Source organism: Embiotoca jacksoni, unplaced genomic scaffold, assembly GCF_022577435.1.
Source record: "Embiotoca jacksoni isolate LCO1_2020_lvr unplaced genomic scaffold, fEmbJac1.0.p SCAF_25, whole genome shotgun sequence".
NCBI lineage: Eukaryota > Metazoa > Chordata > Actinopteri > Embiotocidae > Embiotoca > Embiotoca jacksoni.
The window spans coordinates 5,660,870-5,684,379 of NW_027185376.1; the positions used below are offsets into that span (position 1 = coordinate 5,660,870).

General features: G+C 42.4%; 1 protein-coding gene across 4 annotated transcripts in view; it reads right to left on the bottom strand.

The window, feature by feature from the left end:
* LOC138204482 (collagen alpha-1(XVIII) chain-like) overlaps window positions 1–22,149 on the bottom strand; it is a 52,341-nt gene extending 30,192 nt beyond the window's left edge. For all 4 annotated transcript variants that reach the window (XM_069159785.1, XM_069159783.1, XM_069159784.1 and 1 more), the window contains exons 1-2: window positions 22,061–22,149; window positions 21,881–21,963 (exon numbers count right to left, since the gene is read on the bottom strand). In XM_069159785.1, coding sequence (XP_069015886.1) covers window positions 21,881–21,963; window positions 22,061–22,071 — 94 coding nt within the window. In that variant the 5' untranslated portion in view covers window positions 22,072–22,149. The remainder of the gene's footprint in view (window positions 1–21,880; window positions 21,964–22,060) is intronic.
* Between the last annotated feature and the right edge of the window lie 1,361 nt (window positions 22,150–23,510).

The window sequence follows — 23,510 nt, forward strand, 5'->3', positions numbered from 1 at the left end:
AGAACAGCTGATTGTCCTATAAAATGGGAGCAGCTTTTACAGCCATTTAAATTTTAGCAGCTCGTAAGATGAACCAGATGGTTGACGGGAATCGGAATAAATCGCGGCGTCCGACCTTGTGGAACGGAGCCAAGTGCATTTCCAGCGCTGGTATTTTAAGTTATACTTAAATAAATCCCTCACTTCTCTTATTAAGCCATCTACAGGCTCCATTTGAGCATACTTATCAGGACAGAGGCAGTAAAGAAAACATACAGACCTAATTAGCAGAGCCAGTCTCCAGCAGACTGAGATGAGAGAGTTTTCAACCAATTTCCTGCTCAAACATTTGGGAACTTTTGACAGAATAGTGTTTAAATATAAGTTTCACAAGAGCCTGTTTCTATTGTTGCATGCCGTCCATAATGCGTAGGTGTTCTCCATATTTGTTGTCACTGGTTGATTGTATAAACACTCCTGATGCTGAGAACAGCAGCCGCATTAACTTTATTAGATGCAGAAGGAAAGAAAATCCTGCCGGCATTAATCTGCTGTTACCAACAACATCACCATCAATCACATCCAAACTCTGTGTGCAGGATTACATAACAAATTGATTTTCCATGACACATCATGTTTTAGCGCCGCTTTACAAAGTCAACCAAAACTCTGTCTGTGTCCTCAGTTAACATCCGAACGGAGCTCTGGACACCGACACAAAAAAAAAGAGCTACTTCAGCATTGTGCTCGAGTGGAAAAATGAATGAAAATACTTATCAGGTGAAGTGCAAACGAGTCAAAAACATGAAATGTTTGGGGGGAAATTCCACAGTAGCCAAACTTTACATGCTCCGGCAAAGAGGAAATGAGATGTTGTGATGGAGATTTAATGCAAAGCGGCCGCAGAGTGACTGGTTAGAGTCGTTAAACTTCAAGGTTTCAGGAGACTGAAAATGTTGCTTCTCTGAGTGTTTATGATCATGATCATGATTTTGAGCACAGATTTGATTGAGCTTAGTTAGCTTTTTTTTTTTAACAGGATCACCTCATCGTATTTTTTTATATGTTCAGTGACAACATAATGAAAAAATATGTGCAAAAAGACGCCCTTCAACTTGCCAGAATCTGTCACCCATACCGCCTTGAAATGAAGTGGAAACGCCACACTGCCACTGAGGCCCAAACCGGCACACCCTCTCTGTGTCGAAGTGAAACTTATCTGGCGTCAACTTCTGGTCCAACAAATGACCCACCGCAGAAATGAGGCAGTGCACATTGTCTCATCCTCACTGATGCCAGATGTAGAATTGAAACCACCGAGCGAAGCTCCAGATGTGAGGAGATGGGATTCATTACTGCGGAGCTTTGTGTGCCTCGTCGCTGATTCTGTTTGCCTGTGGTTGTTATGGACTGAGTTGGCGGTGCAGTTGTTGTCCAGTTGTTTCTCACCTCAGCATTGTGTCTACTTTTATCGAGCGATTTATTGCTCTCCGCTCTGCGTTTAATGAAGTGGTTGGGATCAGAAAATAGTGGATTGCGTGTTGCAAGGTGGGAGGGAGGTGGTGCTGGAAGTCGCTCAAGATCTTTTTTTACTAGAATTACCACCAAGTTGTAGTGTTCAGTACATGCAGTTCATGTGCAGACATGTTCGTGCCACATTTGTAAGGCGTTATATTTTAAATTTGTGACAAATTTGAAGAAATTGTCACCAGAGGTTCCTGAAATATCACATTCACGAGTGTAGGCCAATGTGATGGGACAGTGACCTTGACCTTTGACCTTTGACCATTAAAATCATACAAGTTTATCGTTGGTACCAAGTGTTTGCCAAGTTTAAAGAAATTCCCTCAAAGCGTTCTTGAGATATTGCGTTCACGAGAACTGGACAGACGGATAAGAGGGAAACAAAGTCTTGGTGACCCTGAACTTTGACCTCTGACCACCAAACTCTAATCAGTTCATCCTTGAGGCAAAATAAACAACTGTGTCACATTTGGAACAATTCAAACACAATTGGGGCGATAATATTTGCCTTCAGGCCTGGACATGCCAAAAAGATCCCTGAAAGAGAGCAGAAAGGACATTTGATGCAACTGGACACAAGAAAATTGGCAGAAAATAAATGCATTCAATTTACAATAAAAAAAAAAAAAAGCATCACTGATACTGAAGACGTTTCCATTCTGGATATTTTCCTGCACTCCCATTCAAACTACACAGGAATGCACCTCAGTGGTCTCTACAGTGGAGGTATTGCCAGCGTTTTTGCAACGTCATGATATTGCCGGCTTCGCAGTAACTCTCGCTGCTCTGCTCCCGCTTCAACTGGATTAGGGAATTAGTGACCGAGTTGGTATTCCCTTCTTCTTTTTTTTAAATGGTTTAAGAATTTAGAGGTTCATCCATCACTTTAAGAGTACAGACTGCTTTGCACCGTGCTCTTAAGGCTCAATTTACCACAACTTGTGTGCTGAGAAGAATTTTCTGTCGGAGCCAGAATCCTATACCAGAACTGAATTTGTGAAATGCAGCCAACGGAGACCATAAAAGACTAAAGCTGCAACAATGAGTGCAGAAATCCACACAGAAATCCGTCTTGACGCAGATTTAAATAGGCCTCTCTCTCTGTAGCTCTCGCACACACTGATACACACTGATACCCACTGATACACACTGATACACACTGACACACACTGATACACAACGGGAGCCTTATGTGTGACAGGTAAAGTGAGGTCTGGGTTGGGAGCGGTAAGCGGAGCGCATTCTTGTGTTTCATCCAGCAGTCGTCTCGGGGAGCGAGGTTTACGGTTTCTCAGCGAGGCGGACCAGCTTCTTCCCGGCCGGTGGTCTTACAGACGACCCTCCATTTAATGTATGATAATATATACAGTGGAAAGCTCTGACTGAAATGCGCTGACTTTTTGTTTTTGTTTTTTTGGTGGAAAGCTGCTCTTAGATCAACTTATTTTTTCCCGTGAAATGGACAGTTTGGCGATTTGTGCAAATGCCTACAGTGTTGATGGTATGTAGGCACTGGATCCACAGAGCGCAAAGACGTCTGACTTTTAGGGTGCAATATCGGGACGGTTTCCCTTAAATAATTGGACATCACAAAACATCTTCCATCCATGCGTGAACAAAAGCAGCTGAAGTTGTGCTGCAGACTGCACGATGCTTCGACGGGGTCGCGTGGGAACGCCGCTGTAGGTTTCACGAGGGGTGAAAAGGTCTCGGTGTGACTCCAGCAGACCGTGGAAGAGGAGCATATAATGACTTCCTAATGAAGACGGTGTAATCGTAGCATCCAGCAGGACAGAGGGTCACGGCGGGTCAAGGTAGAATGAGGTCGGGGTGGCAGGATTTATGTCACGATGTTTTCTTTCTTTTTTTTCTGACTGTGAAGGCATTTTCATGGTACACCAAATAAAAATATCCCATTTCTTTCATTCTCAAGCAACCGTTTCTTTCTACTAAAATGCTAAATTTGGCAAAAGCGAGAAGTGAAAACAGGAATCTGCTCAGCTTGTAGGAATTCAGACTGTCCTTCTGATTTGAAGTTGTTTTGGTTCGGTGACTCGAAGCTGTGGACTGAGCCCATATAAGCCAAAAGACTGAACAGGAGCCGGGTCACTAATAAGGACCTTTTTTTTTTTTCTTTTTCTTCTGTGCCCGTACGAGCTGGCAGCCGTGAGGCCGGTTACTGTAGGTTAGTGGTGCCAAGTATCCCTCCTGTCCCGTCTCACCCAAAAACACACACATTTACACACACACACACACACACACACACACACACACACACACACACACACACACACACACACACACTGCCGGCAGCTGTTATCTTCCATCTCAATGTGGAGCAGCAGCTTGGCAGCGTCGGCAGCAGAACAGTATCACCTTTGTAAAGCAAAATATTTTACATATTTTTTACTTAAGTTTTCACTTAAAGCCCCTGAGGTCACTTTCCAGTAGAATATTGGAGTTACATGCCGCTTTGAGGAGTCTGTTTTTGATATTTAAAAGAAAAAAAAAAACATGCTCTTTTCTGTTTAGGTAGAAACATCTGTAGGTCAACCATGTCTTAGACCTGTGCACAAACTAAGCTTCCTCATGTGCTTATTTACCTTTAAGAACACAGATCATGTGAGTGACGTATATGTATCATTCACTACAGGTACATTCACAACCATTAACTTCACATTTGTCCGATTAAACGAGCCAAAAACAGCTACGAGAGATCAAATGTTCCCCTAAAAAATGGTCATGCCAAATTTGAAGTTTGCTTATTCAAGAAAATCCAATTGGATATTTTACGCAGCTTACGCAGGGATGCTGGCAAAAAAGGAAATTCTTTAGGAAATAAAAACCTATCACAATATTATCTGTGACCGAGCGACCAAATGCAACAGAACCTGGTCTGCTTCTGCACTTTTTAACAGCCTTTCTCCTGACGCTGAGTTATTTAAAGGGATACTTCTGGTCACTTGAAAATCAATGAAGATGTTTGGACTCACCAGTCCAGCGGAAAATCTTTAGAGTGGCATACGGCAAGTCAAAGAGGGCTCGACTCTACAACGATAAACTTCTGTGTTCTTGGTCTTAAACTTTGAAGTCTTTGTTTTACCATTATTCATCCCAATCTATTAAGATAAAAAAGTTTTTCCTTACCCGTGTTTAAACCTTCTCGAAAGACATTCTCTTACTCTGCCTTCGAGTTAATTAAAGCAACTCCGGTCTGATGTTAAAAGCGGATGTCTACAGGGTTCAGATGTCACGGGGCTCCGTGTAAACGGCATGTTGTTTCGGCTTACCCCAAGCTGTGTTTAACCAGCTGTAGAAACTGCACTCTGACCAAAGTGTCAGAAGAATGATGGGCTAGCTAAAAAAACAAAAACACGGCCCGTTTTTTTGGCAGCTTGCCGCCACAACGTCCAGTCCTCAATGCAGAACTTGCGGAGAGACATTTGCGAAGTCTCCGTCTTACTTCAGCAAGAAAAAAGGGAGCTGGGATGATGAAATGGTGATTTCTCCATTGAAATGATTGTGATAAAGGAGCAACAGGGCAAAAGAGAGAGAATAGGATTGAGGGAAGGGAACAATGTGAGTGAACAAGATGGAGACAATCAATCATCAGTTAAAAGAAGCTAAATAAAGGAAGGTAAAAAGCTTCTTTTCCACTTCATCGACGACATAACCGGGACCTTTGACACGGGTACAGTTTGTAATGGCTTCTGTCACAGGAGGAGAAAAAAAAGTTTCTCACCGGTTAAAGAAAACTGAGATAGAAGGAAAAAAAAAAAACCAAAAAAACATAAACTCAGCAAATGTACAGAGGTGCGACTGAAGGATCAACATCTGAAACCGAACGTGACCTTTTTTTAATCTTCCTCCATATCAAATCCTGAAGCCGTACAGAAACCCCCTTTTTTTTTCTTTCTTTTCCCAGAGAAGAACACCGAGGCTTTCTGTAGCCGAGCGAAGGTTTGACATGTTTGTATTCATCACATAGGAGATACTCGTGTAGCTTATCCAAACCATTGCTACAGGGGGGTGGGGGTGGTGGGGTGGTGGTCTGAGTGATACCATCTGCTTTGGCTCGGCGGTGCGAGTTGTTCGCTACAGTTTGAAGAGCGGGCCCTCGGCCAATCCGCTCGCAGTCCAGTCCATTCATTGACTTGAAGCGTGGCTGCGTCCAACGGCGCCTGCTGACTATCACTGTTTAAAGAGTCCGGACCGGCCTGGCAGACCCAGGCGAGAGTGACCCGGCTGACCGCAGCGCAAAGTGCTCATTTCAAATGTGAAATTTTGTGTATCCAGAAAATATATTTACTCTTTTCATAGACGATGAAGCTGCTACTTTCAGTATGCTGTGCCCGTAAAGAGGTTCCCGTTACTGTAACAAACAAGAGCAAAATGCTGAGAACATCTGAAAAGCAAACATTGTTTCTTTTTGAGCTCAGGGCTGCTCCTATGTTTGGCAGATGCCAGGAGAACGCAACCTGACGAATGAATGAGCTACTGTAGACGGGGGCGGGTGGGCTGTGTGAGCAAGCCTCAAATATCTGGTCTGCGGATGTATATTTGTGGACGACTAGATTCAGTCAAGGAAAATCTAAGAGCTGCAGAACGCGGGGATATTCAGTGTATTGTTAAAAGTCTGTGCAAGGCCTTTACAGTAAATATTACCATGCAGCCTACAGAGGAATGTTTTTTTTTCCGAACCGGAACCGGTCCGCACAGATCCCCGGCCTCATCCAACACCTTCGGGATCCCCACTGTGAGCCGGGTCTTACCTCTCAGTGCACGACCTCGCTAACGCCCTTGTGGCTTGTTATAAATCCGGCGTTGAGTTATAAAGCCGATGTGATTTGAAGCTCTATTTACTGCCACTACTTTCTGTTAAGTTTTGGAGGATTGCCCACCCACAGCTCGACGGCGAGGGCTTTTACTTTGTCTTCAGCGAGGCCTGTAAAGCCGACTCAAGTCGAAAGGAAAAGATATGGCTTGCAGTTAATCAGTTCTTTCTTTTTTTTATCGGAATTATCCAGGATAGCTGCCAACTTGAGAAGTACAGTGAAAAACATACTCCAGTGATTCCTCCTTATCACTGAAAACAGTGCAGATTACCATTATGGAGGGAAAAAAAACATCCAAACAACCCTCTGAGCAAAAAATGGAAACAGAAGCTTCTCACATCGAAACGGTCTCACAACGCATTGGTTACTAAATTGGGTCAAAATGTAGTCCAGGTTCACCTTGGGGAGGAAATGACCCCAATCCTTGACCCCAGTGTCCTACAACAACCACGAACACTCAGCAGCTGTTAGCATCATTTGTCAGGTCAAAGCCGGGTCGAGCTCATTGGCCTGTGATTTCAACTTAATTCCTCTCGTCTCCCCAATGAGTGTTGAAAAGACAGAGCCTCGTCGGGAACACTCAATTGGATGAATATTCACTGGAAAAAAAAAAAAAAGAGTTGGATGCGGGGTGGTAGTTTAATTCCAACGTCCGGGCAAACTAAGAAAAGAATGGAAATTGATGAACTGTGCAGGGTTGAGTGTTGCATTTGGCCAACATCTGACACGCGAAAGAGACGGAAAGGGGGGAAGGAGACGGGGAAATCTGTCATGAGAGAAAGAAAAGAAAGCAAAGGGCTGATTGAGAGAAAACAAAGTGAGCAAATAAAAATAAAAAGATAAGAAAGAAGGTGTGCAAGAGATTCTCAAACCACATGAAAGCCAATACCAAGCACTTAAAAAGGTAAACACCTTAATCGTCTCGCTCTTAATCACGGTGCAAAGGTTTTACTCAGGTATCGATGGAATAACTAGCAGTTACGCTGCTTCTACAAAATCTTCTTCTTCGCCTCTGCTCTTAAAGAATCTGCAAATTCAGTTTTTTTTTGTTGTTGTGTAAAACAAGAACATAAAATCAACAGACAAACATCCACGTGTTCAAGTCTTCAGCCTCATAACCATTATCCCAGCAGTCCAACATCGCGCACAGTAACGGTCCAGTTCCTTAAGTGCCTCGAAGCTTGTGATGTCTCTGCTCCAGCTGCTGCTCCAAAGGATAAAAAAAAACAACTTCAGCTCTGTTTTTACAGTCGAGGCCGGCAGCTTCCAGCTTGTTTTTATTTGCCATATCCTCAACGGGTCCGTATTACCCCACTGAGACCATCTTCGTGTATCTCCATTATGTCAACTTGTCGATAGAGAACGGACAGGTTTTGAGGTAACGCAGTTGTTGTTGGGCCAACAGATGGGAACGTTTAGGAAACTCAGAGGCTTCACTTTACCTCTTTGACACTTTCAGAGTGGAAATGAAACAAAAGAGAGAATGAGAGAAAGAGAGAGTTTTGGTTTATGACGAAAAGCAGCCAATCCTTAAACTTTAAAAGATGGAACCGACAAATTACTTGTATTTTCCTTTTGATCCAGGACTTAAAACTATCGATTGCTCGTTAGGACTGTTAATAATTGTATTTCTGATTACTAATTTCCTACCTACTAATCATTTTGGAGCAAAACCAGACCCAACAACAACAACAAAAATGCAAACAACAACAAAGAATATATGAAAGCGAGTCAGGTTTTTGTTCCCCTGAACTCATCCACAGCGAAAGGTTCACAGTCTTTCATTAAGCAAGCAAAACCATGTTGGTTCAACCAAACATGACGCTGCTCCAGAGTGGAAACGTTGTCGTAATAGTTTCATAACTATAAAGAAATCCAGTCATTAAACTCAAAATGGAGTCAAAGTGCTCTATTCGAGGCCAATTTTCCCATAATTCAGACATTACATTGACTTACATTCCTTCCCCGGAGACCCGTCCTAACCATGACCACTACTTGCCGAACCTTTCTCCTTACTCTAAATTAAACCTAACCTGTGACAGACTCTACACTCTAAAATTTAATAACTAACTTGCACTACAATCTTTTCCCCTTCGGTGCTCTACAGAACGAGCAGTTTGATTTACAGGGCCATTGTTGAAGTAACTTAATCCAGAAGCAAATGTTACATCCTTACTTCAGCCGGTCTAAAGCTGCGTGTGTGTGTGTGTGTGTTGTGAGTTCTTTGCACGCGTGTAAAGCCGTCCAGATTTAGACGCTGGCCTTTCTCTTCGCCAACAGTCACCCCCTAAAACAGAGGAGATTGCACGTAGCTGTTGGCCGCCATAAAAATCCTCAAGTACCTGCTGGCTCTCTGGCACTCTTTGATCTGCAACATCTGACCTGGAGTTCATTTCCTCATGCGAGAGGAAAGAAAATGACAGCATGACGATCTTGTAATTTGCACGCACGCAAGTATCTCAGAAAACAGATCATTAGGATTTTAAATCTTAAATTTTTGTGAAATTACTTCTGCTTGTGTTTTTAGTTTTAGAGATATTCGAAGGTGAAGTCATGAACGTTGTTTTGTTTGTTAGCCGTTGCTCTAGATAATCGCAGGTGCATTTCTGCTCCAATTCAAACTGTTTCCAGCCCTTCATGAAGCAGCTTCCTACATGCACTTTATATAAATATGACATATTAAACTAAATTGGTTTCAGCTCCTCTGCCTTGTACTGACAGTCCATACAAATTGGTAACAAATGTCGGAAAAACCAAAACACCTGTTGGGATAGTTTGGGATGAGTGGCCTCACGTCCTGCCGTGGACGAAATGCACAGTTCTTACTCTGAGATGATTGGATGTAAACATGTTTAGAGCTTTCCCGTGTTTTTTTTTTTTTTTTTTTTGTAGCTACAACTAACAGAAGTCCCCTAAACGCCTCATGCGAGTTATGGCTTAACGCTACGATTTCAGATGTCCTGTGAACGCCTCGTACTACCAAGAGAAGCTTGCTTGCCGAATGCACACAGAAAAGCCTTTTGTTTACTGAAGCAGACGCAACTCCTGTGACCCAAAAAATGATTCTGAAAAGAGTGAAATAAAGTGTTCCAATGTAAGATTCAAGCTAAATAAGTTGAAACCAAGAGATTTTATTTGTAACTGCTGCGGCTCACGGACATCGATCGCATTAACTCCTGCGTAAACGAGGCAAAAGATTTGTTTTTAAAATGAAAATGTGTTGGTGTGGATGTAGCGTAGGTATCGAAATTTGGTGCCAAATGACAAGGCATTTTTTTAATGCTAAATACTAATGGTGCCATAAAAGTATCGAACTTTGCTGCCCTCAAGAAGGAACCATGAAACTGATGAGAATGTGAAAGGATTAGGTTTCAAATTACTGATTGTTTCATCACATACGGAGTAAAAGATTTTCATTTATGAAGTACTCTTACTCCACTGTCCCTTTCATTTTTAGGCTTTCCTTTGCTTCAACATCAGGATGGCCAACCTTCCTTTCCTTCATAAAAGAGGATTTACTGGACATCTTTGGTGCCTCACGGGGATCCAACAGAAAGCCTAGCAGGCTGATGACATGCTCTGCGGCGTTTCTCAGGCCGCGATTGTTGACCTTCCTGCTTCCGGAAGTCTCTCGCTTTGCCTGGCAATGGACTATGAAGCTGTAAAGTGTCTTGAATGAGGATGAAGTCGGGTTAAAGTCTTGCTCTCAAGGACGGGTCTTTAGGAGTCAGATGGGGGAAATGAGAGGAAACCGTTTACAGGTTTTACAACTAAAATGCATGTTGTGATATTTCCAACCAGCCAATGGAAGTCCAAGTCTTCCAGAATTTATGACACCATATGAAGATATTTTACTGCACTCAACATGTATAATCAATAGGTTATTTTTGTCCCCCTCTATAACTCTCTCTTTAAGTATCCTTGTCAGTTCAAACCACAAATCCTTTGTTTTCTTAATGTCTTCCTCATTTGTAAGTGCCCCAACCATCGAAGGAAAAATGAAACGTGAGGTTTCTTTCTGGTTGCCCACAACTGGCAAATATAAAGCACTTCCTCACAGACTGGCTAAAAGGTGACTGAAGCTGCTACAACCCCTGGCCACAATTCAGGGAAGGCACTGAGTTCATCCGAAACATATCAGCTTACAAGTCTCGTTCTGCTGTGTTCGGGCTAAGCTGCGAGAACGAAACCAAATATAAAAACAAAAGATTCAGCTTCTGCCAAAAAACTGGAGCTTTTGGCCACGAGTGCTCCCAGTCAGGTTGTGCTCAACAATGCATCTCAAAAGCAAAAAGCAATTTCCCAGTTGGTGTGATTTGCTGAGAGGAAATTGGAGCAGAGGTCACGTTTCATATCTGCTGCCAGATAGATACGGAGAGTTATCAAATCCGGGGTTTGCCTGCTAAATGGGCAGAAGTCTCTTCAGGCAAACCGCAGCATCACAATAAATTGGTTCTTCCCCCTTGGCCTCGTTGCCAGGTTTGACTCAGCTGTTATTGTGCTGATGAAGCGATATACAGGACATTGTTCAAGTACAGAGTCAATACTTTTTTACTTTTTATTTATTGGAAGCAGGAAGCTGATTTGTGAGCAGGAGGTTTGGAGATTTTTTGCATTGAATCTAGTCAGACCTAAACCGTGTAATGATAAAAAAAAATCTGCTTATTAATAAAACACAGAATAAATCTCTCTTCTAAAGAACAACATTTTAGCATGCCTGTAAACATTCGGCGGATCGGCAAAACAGGCAATTTACTCGATATCTACGGGAGTAAGTCAGAGCAGAAAACAAATTGTTAGCAAATAGTACAGCTGTGACGGATTAAAAACTACAAAATAACAAGAATCCACTGGTTAAAACGGTGCAGCTTCCCACCAGAGAGACCACTACGTTCGCCAGACAAACCCCAGGCAAAACTTACCAGCATTTCACAGTTAATTGAAGGCCCTGTGTGCCAGATACATCGTGCTAACCACCGTGATTTTCCATTAAAACCGTTTCCTTAAAATTAGCCGCATTTCCAAGTTTCATTCAGTTTTTATGGGAAGTAGTTGCTTTTTTGGGGGGGTGGAGGAGGCAAATTACTTCATACCGCGACTGCTTTTGCTGAGTAAGTGGAAAAATCCAGCTGATTACGTCATTACAATCAAGTGAGAGTAGATCAGTTGCTGAGGGGAAACTGAGGTTTGCGTTTGTTTTTTTTTAACAGATATTATAAGAAAGTGACGTAGCGTTTGTGTTTAAATCCAACATGAGCTGGTGATATATAGAAAATGGGATTTTTATTTGGAAGGACAAGAACACAACAAGGACCTGATGTTTGCTTTCATGTTCGTGGGAGGCTCGACAACAAAACTGTTTTTCAGTTTTTTTCTCTGCACTTTGATCGAAGAGGTTGTTGAAAAGTTCGTAAGCTTGAGAACTGCACGATGGCGGTCTCATGGCGATTATATAACTATAACGAGAACCTGATGATTCATCTGCCGATCCCATTGAACTGGTCGTTCTTACTTGTGGTTCCCTGTTAATCTAAAAGCCCAATTATGCATAATAAGCAGAGATCTCCAATTAAGCATAATGAAAACATTCAGACTCTTTTCCGGGTTTTGAATAAGTGTTGAACCTGCTCCCGAGTTGGAAAAAGCTTTTTTGGAAAGTTGATCTGTTTTTCTTTCTACTCTGGTCAAAAGAAGCTGCTGAAAGCTTTCAGGGCTCTGAGCACCAGACGGGGATGTCTGGTGTTGCCCGAGGCACTGCCTGATGACAGCATTGTTCAACCGAGGCCCCGAAGAAGAAGAAAAACAAAGTTCTCTGTACTCAGCTAGAATAATATTTGAAGGGTTTCTAGAAATCCGCATTTGTTCCTGGGAACTCGAATGCTCCTGTATCTTTAACAAAGACTTTAATCAAGGTAATTTTTCAGCAATACCTTTTCAGAAGTCCTCGATTTACACCTACGATTGTTGATTTATTGACAGACTTCAAGCAATTTTGACCATCAATGGTTTTTGCGAACAAAACGATGTTATCTGAACGACTGTCTTTAGTTGAAAATAGTTTGCGTAGCAACAAAATTGCATAAAATTTTGAAGTGTAGCTACAAAGGCAGAGTTAGTGCAATATTTATCGAATTAAACTGCAATGACGCTTCATTAAAAATTTACTGAATCGATGACGAGAAGCAGCTTGCTCCATTTACCAAATCAACAGGAGAACAACACCAGAGTGATGATATCGCTCCGATTTTAATGCCCGATTTATGAAAGCAACAAGAAGTATGTGAGAATAATCCACAGATTTGAAGTTAAATAAACCAATATTGAAGTGATAAGTATGGCTGATTACTGCTGTGCTGTTTTGCTCGGTACCCAAATCTGGTTCTCATTTAAAACCGGGCAGCTAGCCTGAGTGAATACTTACAACTTTCTAAAGGCCCGACAGAACCGGATAAACCCTCACCCTTAGCATAAAGCTGGCAATGCAAAGATGTTCATATGCTGTTTTTTTTTTATTGGTATCTCTCTTTTCGTTTTGCTTGTTGTGAGATCACAAAGAAAAATAATCAAAGTCACATCTTTAGCCACTTTAACATTGGGCCATCTTAAAGGCCGCGTTATATTACAGGCTACAATGAAATCTAGTTTTGGCAAAGATTACAGAGCCTGAAAAAATAAAGACCACCCGAAAACAATTTTGTTTTATCAGCATTGACGCATTTTGGTTGGAGACCTTCCGGGAAATGAACAAGCTGTTTTGACCATTTTAGTATCTTTTTTTTTATTGCAGGCCATCGATCAAAAATTATAGAGAACTTATTGAGAAATTACAGAGAATTTAGGACACGTCATGGTGTTATGATTCTGGACACAAGAGAAACTCACTCCACCTCATATTGTATACATCAACCAGAGACATGGGAAACAAATCTAATCTATTACAAACCCACCCGCTTCAAACTGAGCTTCGACAAGAAGAAAATCAGCAACAACATGTTTGACTTCATGTCTGTGACCGCACTAACTTGAGGTTCTGTTTGCAGCCTTCTTGAAAACAAACTTACCAGCCCACGAAGGTTTGCTGACTCTGAATTTTATGGAAAGTCACATCAGTGAATTCCAGTTAGAAACCACAAACACGCTCCAGTCAATAAATACGCCTCGTACTCATTCAGGGCAAATCGCAGCAAAATTTACTCCAACTTTATATCTCTGTTTTAAGCCTTATGGACTGGAAGAGCACAGAACCAGCTTTTTTCTTTTCTTGGTTGGACCGCAACAACAGGGACAGACCTCTAAATATTAATGTATGTCAATGAGTGAGCAGAAAAGGGTCTGTCTGAAGGAATTACAGACTTTCCAACACATCGCTTCACAACACAACACATGCCGTAACCCAACCTCTATTCCTAACCACGAGCAGGTGTGTCATTTGAGTAAGCGATAGTGATTGTCAGCGAGTAATAAAAGTTGCAGCGCTGGTCGCCCAAATGATCGCGACTTTCTGTATTCGTTTCCATTGAAAATCCCTCATTTCAAATTAAAAGCCCTCATTTCAAATTAAAAGCCCTCAATTCAGGTTGACGGCAACAACAGCGGCGGCGAAGCGCTAACCATAAAACCTGAGAAACCGCCTTTGATTTTCACGGTTATCACTTCCCGCTAAAATTTCCAGGATTAAAACCACAGCAGCAGAGCACAGGGCTCTTTAAAGAAATCTGCATGAAAGAAAAAGCAAAGGAAGCGAAACAACAAATTAACAACAAAGAGGAGAAAATGCACGACGGAGAGCGACTGAAGCCGGAAGAAGAGTCAGAAGAGGAGACGCAGACAGAGACAGATGTTTCGTTGGTGTTTACTTGCCAGCGGTGGTGACACAATAATGTAAACTGAGACCATTAATTAGATTTCTGTTGGGATGTTTTTCAGGGGGGGAGAATCAACAGTGTGCTCACAAACAACCCAGCTGCAGACCAGCTGCGTGGACACAACACCACCTCCACCACTACCACTGGGAAACAACCAGGACCCTCATTACTGAAGCTCTTCAGAGAACATGTCTTTTAATTTTCCTCTCATCATCCTAATATTGATCTCTCACTGCTTGAGGCTGCCAAAGAAAAACCTTAATCCCTCTGTAATTCAAATGAAATGCATCAGAAAGACTTTAAAAAGCATAGAAATCAAATGGGTGGTCTTCAAATGTTCCCACTGTTGCAACAAGGGAAAAAAAGATAAAAGATGTAAAAGGTCAAGTTTCTGTGGAGTTTAAACAAGAGACTTTCTTTGAAGTCTGTTTTTTCTTGTGCTTATGACCACAAGTCATATCAGCTCGACAGCAGATAAAACCAGAGCCACGATGGTTCAAGGTTGCAACAATATACCAACCGGTGCCACAGCCGTACACCGTGACCTGGTGTGACCTCGCTAAAGAATGTCTCAAGTGAGCAAAAAAAGAAATAACGTGGTTTATAAAATAGTTTGATCCAGATTTATCAAAAAAAAAAAGAGAAGTTACATTTTGCGGCCAAAAGTATGTGGACACGACCGGTCACATCCAGACTGACGTTCAATAATCCCATATAATATTCAGGTGTCCACATACTTTTGGGAATGTTTTAAAAAAAGGACTGAAAATAACATGCATGGAAACTTTGAAGGGATAGTTAACGTCGGTCCGTTGGCGGATGATCTCCTAAAGTCGAGATTTCAAGAGTTCAAACGCGACGCAAAACATTCTTATCTTCAACACCAACATCCTGGTTTAGAGGCAATAGACCGATCAAACAAGCAGAGATCAGAGCACCAAGGAGGATAAAGGTGATGATTCAATGCAAAAAAAAAAAAGGAAAAGGAAAAGGAAAGAAGGAAGTGTTCGTAAATCTGTCCTCACTGACGACTCGCTCTGTCATTAGAGGAAAACCCTCCTCCTGGAGCACGAACACACGCCACCAGCAGACATACGTGGCTTACTTATACAACTATACACAAGCTGACACACACACACACACACACACACCGTTCACGACTGTACGTACAGAATCACTGTACACACCGCTGCCGCTCCGCACTCCATGACCTCATTGCAGAGTCAGATGCTCCTTCTTGCTGCTATGACAGGACATGTCCTCTCAGCCTGTGGTCTCCGCGCAGCTGAACAGACACCTGCTTGTTGCAGCTCCATCTTTCCGCCCTGACAGACAATTTCCAGGCTGTTAGAAAAATTCCATGTTTTTCAGCCATCCGGCTTCAGCGGTGCAAAATAAAAAAATAAAAAAGGCCAGGAAGCCGGCCGCTCCCAGGAAAAATAAACACGGCAGATTCGGACCACTTTACATCAGCGTAAATTGGGGTGTTTTTGATGCATGAGCGCGCCGTTTCCTACAGAATACAGTCGAGTCATGAGTTTTACATCATGTGTCGTATTGTTAATCAGCACAGCGCACTCGTGTCGACACGCTGTAACGTACCAACGCTCAGCTACGGAAGAACTTTCTTGTAATCCTGCTTCATGTTTGATGCTCCACAAACAGTCAGAGTTAAAATGCATGTTGCTTTATTTTATATTTCAACTCTATTTGATGCATTTTATCTGTTTTTATGCGTTTTAATTTCTTTTTTTTGTATTTTTTTTAAATGTTCCTTTATATCTGTTTTTATGTGAAACGCTGCAGGTAGTTTTCTTTGAGCAGCATTTCATGTATGAAAAGGTGCAAAACAAGTAAAGTTTATTCTTATTGTTGTTATTATTTTGAACTGTCTTGTGCTATTTACCATTAAACAGCTCTACAGGAACAAGAACAGCAGCAAGTAAAGGGATTCAAAGCGCTGCTCTGTTTGATCTGCGTCATCCAATATTAAAACCAAGGAAAAGAAAACAGTTGAAAACAGCCAACAAAGAGCTCAAGGCGGCAGCTTTCAGCATGAAAAGCCTTTGATGGCCAAAGCTTTGATTTAAATGAGCGATGGTCAGATAAGGGAGCAATTAACGGGCTGAAGCAGAGTCAATTTATCTGAGGAGATCTCGCTAAAACATTTTCTTAATGAAAAGCCATCACGCTGATCTATTTATAGCCACTCGTAGGGTTTTACTAAAAGAGGACAAAACGACCATAAACTATAAAGAACACAAAAAGAAGGTCAGAGTGGCATGTTGGCGTCACAACTTCATCCTCCCTCACAGAAACCTTCCTCTACTGAACGCATCCTGCGTTTGTTCCTCCGGTTTGGTGCTTTGAACACAGGATAATGCACATGTTTCTGGTTGAGGGTTTTCTTTTTGTTTTTCTATTATTTGCAGATAGAACCCAATAAGGCCCAGAGACTGCCGAGTCAGCAGAATCCATATTAGTTTTTTTTTTTTAAAGTCTGTCGGTGACCCTTGAGCTGCTTCTAGGTGATGTCCTGGTTCTTTTTAAAAGATTTGCATGAGTTTAATACAAAAAAATAAAAAATAAAAAGAATAAAATCAAGGCCAAGTAACAAAATCAGCTGCAAGTGAGAGCAATGATTTGCAATCCAGATGAAAGATAACAGTTGTCTACCAGAGTGGACCAAAGTTGGCAGTTGGAAGTAAACAGGAACAACCTGGGATGCAGAAAACACAAACAACCGACAACGCATCTTGAATCCGTTCGAGGTCGCCGACACTTTAAAGTGTAAACAACCACAAGAAATGATTAAATCACGAACTGAAGAATAAACAAAGAATTCAAATCTGTGAAATGACAAGAATAAAGTTCATTTTTAAGCCAGCAGCTGATGAATTTAGCTTCGTATTAAGACTGAAAACACATCGACAGCTGCACTGCAACCATACTTGTGATACGATTCATGAACTAACACTCGTCAAATAAAGTTATTATGCACATTCCTCAAAATGTTGAACTCTTCCTTTAATGCAGACGTCATCTGCATCTTCTATTTTTTGACTTTTTTAGCAGCGGAAATCATGAACAGTTCTCTTTTATATTGACAAATAAAAATGTGAATATTATACCACAGACTGTCTTTTCATTTTGCAAGTGGAAACCTTTGACCCTGAACCAACCAGTCCAGAAACACACAACTTCTCTCGATCCAAGAACTGAAATCGAACCAGATAAACACTTTGGCAAAATAAAACAAAACTCCATTTAAAATGTATTTTTTTGTTATGATTTGGTGTCCAACACTTGATTATTTCAAGTGAGCATCTGCTGAATGTCTCAGCTGTAAACAGTAATCACATCGTGATCTCATAATGTAGCAGAGACAGCGATTTAGTTCTTGTAAAAACCTCACGGAGACACACTGGTGCATCTGTGTCGGGAGTATAAACACACATGTACGTGGTTGGAGAAACATCTGGCCGCTTAGAACGTATAGAGCAGCTCGTAATCATATCATCAGCTTGTTTTTTGTTTTATTGGGTGACATTTTACACTGAAGATACCTAGTATGAAGTATTTCAAGGCAAAAAAGAAAAAAAAACACTTTCATAAACTGTACGTTGATCTCACTCGTGTATTACATCATCTTGAAGGATGGAAACAAACTGGACATTCATTTATAGGAAAATGTCACAGACTATAAAAAGTCTCCAGTGATTGTTTTCTTTGCTTACTCATTCGTGAAATCATCGTTGGAGAGAACTGAAGATCTGACTGGGCTAAAGTTGAACTTGCAATTGCAATCAGAAGCTGACGTGTTAGGTTAGGTTAGGTTAGGTTAGGTTAGGTTAGGTTAGGTTAGGTAGTTACTTTATTAATCCCCGAGGGGAAATTTTTTCGCTACAGCAGCATACAGAAACAATAAGATAATAATAGAACAATAAAAAAGCAATAAAATAGCAGTAAAAAATATAAAATATAAAATGCACAGTATATACAGTACAGTATATATCTATATATATTATATACAAACAACCAAGAAACACAGACAACAGTGTTACCTCCCAGCGGGCCTGCAGTCTGGATGACCGACAGCCAACCGAAGCCAAACTCAAGAATCCCAACCAAGAAAACAGATCTGGAAGAGTTCGCACATTACTTCCCTCAACTGGATGTTAAACACACATCTGCTGACAGATCAGCATCTGCAGGTGTTTCTGCTGTTTTCTGGATTTTGGATTAATAAATTACACAAACATGCAATTTGTCCTCCTGCAGGTGGAGCTTCCGTCTCCACTTCTTATCACGTTTTGATACTAACGCGTCGATTGGCTGCAACTTTTTTTTGTTTTTTTTGTTTTGCGTACGAGAGAGAAACCCTCTTTCTCTCTTGCGATGGGAAAAACTCGGGAGGGGGAAGCAAACAGACTCTGTTGACCTTCACTGAACAAACATCAGATAAAAGAAAAGAAAATAATAATTAGTAGCTTTAGCGGAAGATCAAAAACTGTTTAACTTTAGAGTCGAAGATAAACTGGTGAGGGCATTTCATTTCTGTCAAACAGGATCTGCTTTGTTTTTGGGATGTTCGACTGAACTCGAAAGTCCGTCGATGACTCAACGCTGGAAATGTTCTGATTTAAAACAGCTTCATCCGCGAGTCAGATGTGGGTCACGCATAATTCACTGAAAGTAATTTCCCGCCCCGTTGACTGCTGGTGATACATACGACACCCTTCATGATCTCCAAGGACTTCATCTATCGTCACCCTTGTCCTGTCATAATTAGCATCATCTTCATCATCATCATCATTATCCTCAGCTCAATGTAATCATCATAACCACATTCTCTAAGACTCACATCATCTTCATCATCGTCACCGGTCATTCGTGGCACATTAGATAATTAAAAACATTGTTATTTTGTGTATAATCACCATGTGTACAGCAGATGGAAGAAGGAGATGCAAGTTTGCATGTGTGGGCTCTTTTTTTCTTTTCTTCTTCGTAGGTCGGGTTTGTAGACGAACACAAGCACGCCGCACTATATACTGGGTTTGTTAACATGCTACTCATTAAGCGTAGATTCATTAGTGTAGATTCAAAGCAGTCAATTCCCCGAGGACGCGCTTTTATGATTCATCTGTAGATGGAAACCATGACTGTCGTAGAAGTGATTCTTCTGAAACGTGGGCCAAAGACATTTTTATCGTTTTTGGAGCGGTTATTTACGTATTTTTGGGCATTTATGTTCACAATATATTGAATTGCAAATTAGCCAAATATACAGTAAATAGTAAATATACGAGTGTGGACTCCACCATCGTTTTGCCAATGGGACCTTTCGCTACCCCCATCTGGAAGAAACGAAACACAAATGTACTCATAGAACTCAAGTTACGTCCAGTAACTACTCGGCCATCTACTTCGCTCACTGTGAGAGTCGCTCGTGCATTTTTCTGTCTTTTTGCTCGAATGTGTCTGTTTCTCTGCTGTGATAACAGCGTCAGTGTTTCACGAAGGGCTGAAAACCAGAACAGAATATCAGCAATGTTTTTAAAACGCACCCGGATGCCAACGTCAGCCTCTCCGCTGCAGATCAAGTAAACGAGCACATTTTCTTTCACCAACTCGTCACATTTCTTCGTTAATGTACGGCGTTTCCCTTTCAGTCACCCGTTCACCCCTCGATCACTTAACCATTCTTCTCGTTGGCTTCGTTCATCCTCTCGTTGATCTGCTGATATCCTCTTCCACACGCGTCTTTTAACTTCGCACGTCATTTTTTTCAGTTAAATCAGAAGAGTCATGTACCTGTTAAGTAGTTAATTCACCCAAGCACCGCTTCACGCAAAAGAAAAGAGGATTATATCAGCTTCGTGTCTACAGTTGCGCACAGAAATGTGAATGTTGCCACGGCGACAGCTCTGTTTTCAAGAATATTTACAGCATGCAGCCTGGAAATATTTGTCCCTGGTGCTCTCTCTGGCAAGTCAGCCAGCATGCGCGTGCGCGCACACACACACACACACACACACACACACACACACACACACACACACACACACACACACACTTCTTTTTGCTCCCTTCTTGAAAAAGTGAATCATGGCAGAGGGATTATAAATATGGCAAACGCACAAACAGCCTGAGGATGGAGCCGCTGGCTCAGCCAACATCTGCAGGAGCTACAGTAGAGGAGAGTGGACAATAAAATAACACTTTAAAACTCCTCACACACATCCACTTCAACTTCTGCTGAGATGTATATATTCACTCCCGACATCTCCAATTGCTGCAGCATCATCATCATCCACTTATCTCATTATTAGGGACAAACGTGGTCACACTTTCTAAAACCGCCAGCAGCCCACGTGGTGTTTATAAATGATAATCTCAGATGGATAATTAAGTTTCATGGGGACCAAGAGACCCTGTAATTATTTGACAGGGTGAAGACAATGCTGCTTCTGTGACATGGAGGTCTTTTGTGGTGCTCATAGGTCAACACATCCGAAAACGCAAAACTGAAAATGCCAATCTGGATTCCAGCACGCTGACGGAAGCAGCGATGACACGTCGGCCCGTCTGTCCGAAGGCCGGGACGAAAACTCAGAAAACATGAAGCTCTCAGACATTATCGACGGTGACCTTCATCTCTGCACAAGCAGCTTCCAGCGCTCGGCATTACATCATCTTCTTCACCGTCTTAATCACGCAGCGCTACTGATTGCCCAGCTTGTCTGTCAAAGTGCACGTTGTGAGGTTTCGCCTGTTTCCAATTGCGAGGGGGGGGAAAGAAAATCTGCAGTTCTTTCAGCACTAATTGGGAACATGTTGAAGTGTCCACACTGATCTGTTAATCAGTGGAAAGAAACTTTACGTTTTAAGCTGTGAAAACAGTCTGCAGAAAGAAGCAAAGCGCTTCCGCAGGAGCTCGGAGAAACATCCCAACCGTCACACAGCGCAGACGCCTGCCCTCGTGCACCCAGATGTTGAGACATTCATTGAAAGAGAAGACTTTCCAAAGAGTTCGGGGGAGCTCTATTTGTCACTGGCCACATTCCTGCCTCCCTATTTCCATTATAAACACTCTCACGCAGAAAGACTTGTGGACCCAACCTGCTATCTCCTGGGACGTCCTGGTCTCGTCAAATAGGGGCCGAATTTTAAGGATGCCGTCAAAACACAGACTGAAATCCAAACAAGACTCCTCTGGAGAGGGGGGGGGGGTGTCTTCGCTATATGTGCACTTTAATTATCACCTACATGTGAGTAAAGATCCTGGATGATCTGCAGTGAAAAAGAGGGAAACTATTGCCAGGATATTACATAATTATAAATAAAGAGTGAAAAGCTACCTTTGCATGCCTTTTCAAAAAAAAAAAAATTAAAATATAAATATCGAAGGTGCAATGACACTACTTTTATTCCAAGAAAATTGAGGTCCAAAATGTTCATATGACCTCCCAACGTGAGCAGAACAGCAACAAAGTCATATTCATGCATACTTCTCCTAGTGATATCACGCCGTGCCTGGTTGCAGCACTTTTTCCAGGTCCAGGATAAGAGTGCACCAGTTTTATCAACTCAGCAGGAAGTTCAACCAACATCAGAAACAAAAAAACAACAACACTTCCAGCACCGAGCATTCAACAGACAGAGTGCACATACCGTCCAGCAGCTGATAGGCAGAGGAGCAGCGGCAGCAGAACCGCAGGGCGAGTAGAAATAATCCAAAGAACCAGGGGGGAGTGCTGCACGAACAAAAAAACACAACTAAAGAGTGAGAAAACGCACTCAGAGGGGATTTAAAACAACTTCCTGGGAGAAAACACAGTGAGTTTCATTTACCGTGAAGTCATCTTCCGTGACGCTGAGCTTCAGGTCCACGCCGAAGTTGCCCTGTTCATATGTGGTGGTGGTGACTGGAAGGAGAGAGAGAGAGAGATGGGACCCACTCTGCCTCGCTCTCTCACTCTGTCCCAACTAAAAACCTCTCGCTCTCCTCCTCCTCCTCCTCCTCCCCTCTCTCTCTCTCTCTCTCTCTCTCTCTCTCTCTCTCTCCACAGTCAAACAAAGGCAGCTTCAGTGAGTCTGGACTCAAGGGGCCCTGCTGAAGCTGAAACCCGACTCCCCCTACATCTCTCTCTCTCTCTCTCTCTCTCTCTCTCTCTCTCTCTCTCCCTGGACCACCACTTTCCAATCCAGCCTTCTTCACAACTCCAGATACAAATTAACACACTCCAGTGAAGTCCTCCTCTTCCTCACCCATGTGGTTTCTCTCGCTTTCCTTAGAAGCCTTGTGTGGCCTTGACTTATCAGAAAAGTGGGGGAGGGGGGAGGGGGGGGACGACACCTTAAGATCTGCAGCATCCACAGATTTTCTTTTTAAGTGGAGTGAGGAGAAGAAGTCGTCGTCATCGCATCGAGTGGCTTTTCTTTATCACTCTGTAAAGAAATCTACTGATTTGACTTATTATTACCTAGAAAGGTGTAAAACTTTGCACCTGATGATGTCACACCCCATCTGACCAATTCTGTTTTCAAGGCCTTGAGTAACTTGAGCTCCTTCAATCGCAAACTCCAACACAAACTTCTCCATAACTGGACCATAAACACCGCCGGTGATTCATCCGCCGCAATGTCTGGACTTTAAGAGCATTTTACATTCGGAGTCTAACCCCAAAACAAACACACACACAAACCCCCCAGGGAGGGGGGGGGGTTTGAATAGCTGCAGGAGCCAGTGTGGTGGAGGGAGTGTGGGGGGTGGGGGGTGGGGCAGATAAGGACGTGTTCAGACCTCGTCTCTGATGGCTCGGACAGATAAGAGCCAACGATGCTGTTTAGAGAGCAGCGGTGAGCTGTCCTCACTTCGCTGACCTCAGGCAGACGGACCAGCGCCGTCGTCAGGCCCGTCGTCAGGCCGTCGTCAGGCCCGTCGTCAGGCCACATTCCTCCGAACGCCTAACAGGCTGCGAGTTTGCTGCCGTTGAACGATAAACCTTCTTCAGCGTAAAGTCACACCGAGTCAGATATTTGTCTTATAAACGCCCCGTTTTCTGACGTCAAACCACGATCACAGTTTCAACCAAATCACCTCCGAACAAGCTGCAACTCTGTTTACAGCATATCGACATTTACGTCTGGCTCCGTATTAGCCGATTCTCATTTTGATCAAATTCATACAACGCGATCCTTTTCAGGAGCCCCTCCTCTGAAACGAGGTTAACCGTTGTCTTTTACCTTTGGTCTTGTTCGAGGCTAATCCACCATCATTTAATACTTATTTCTATAATTC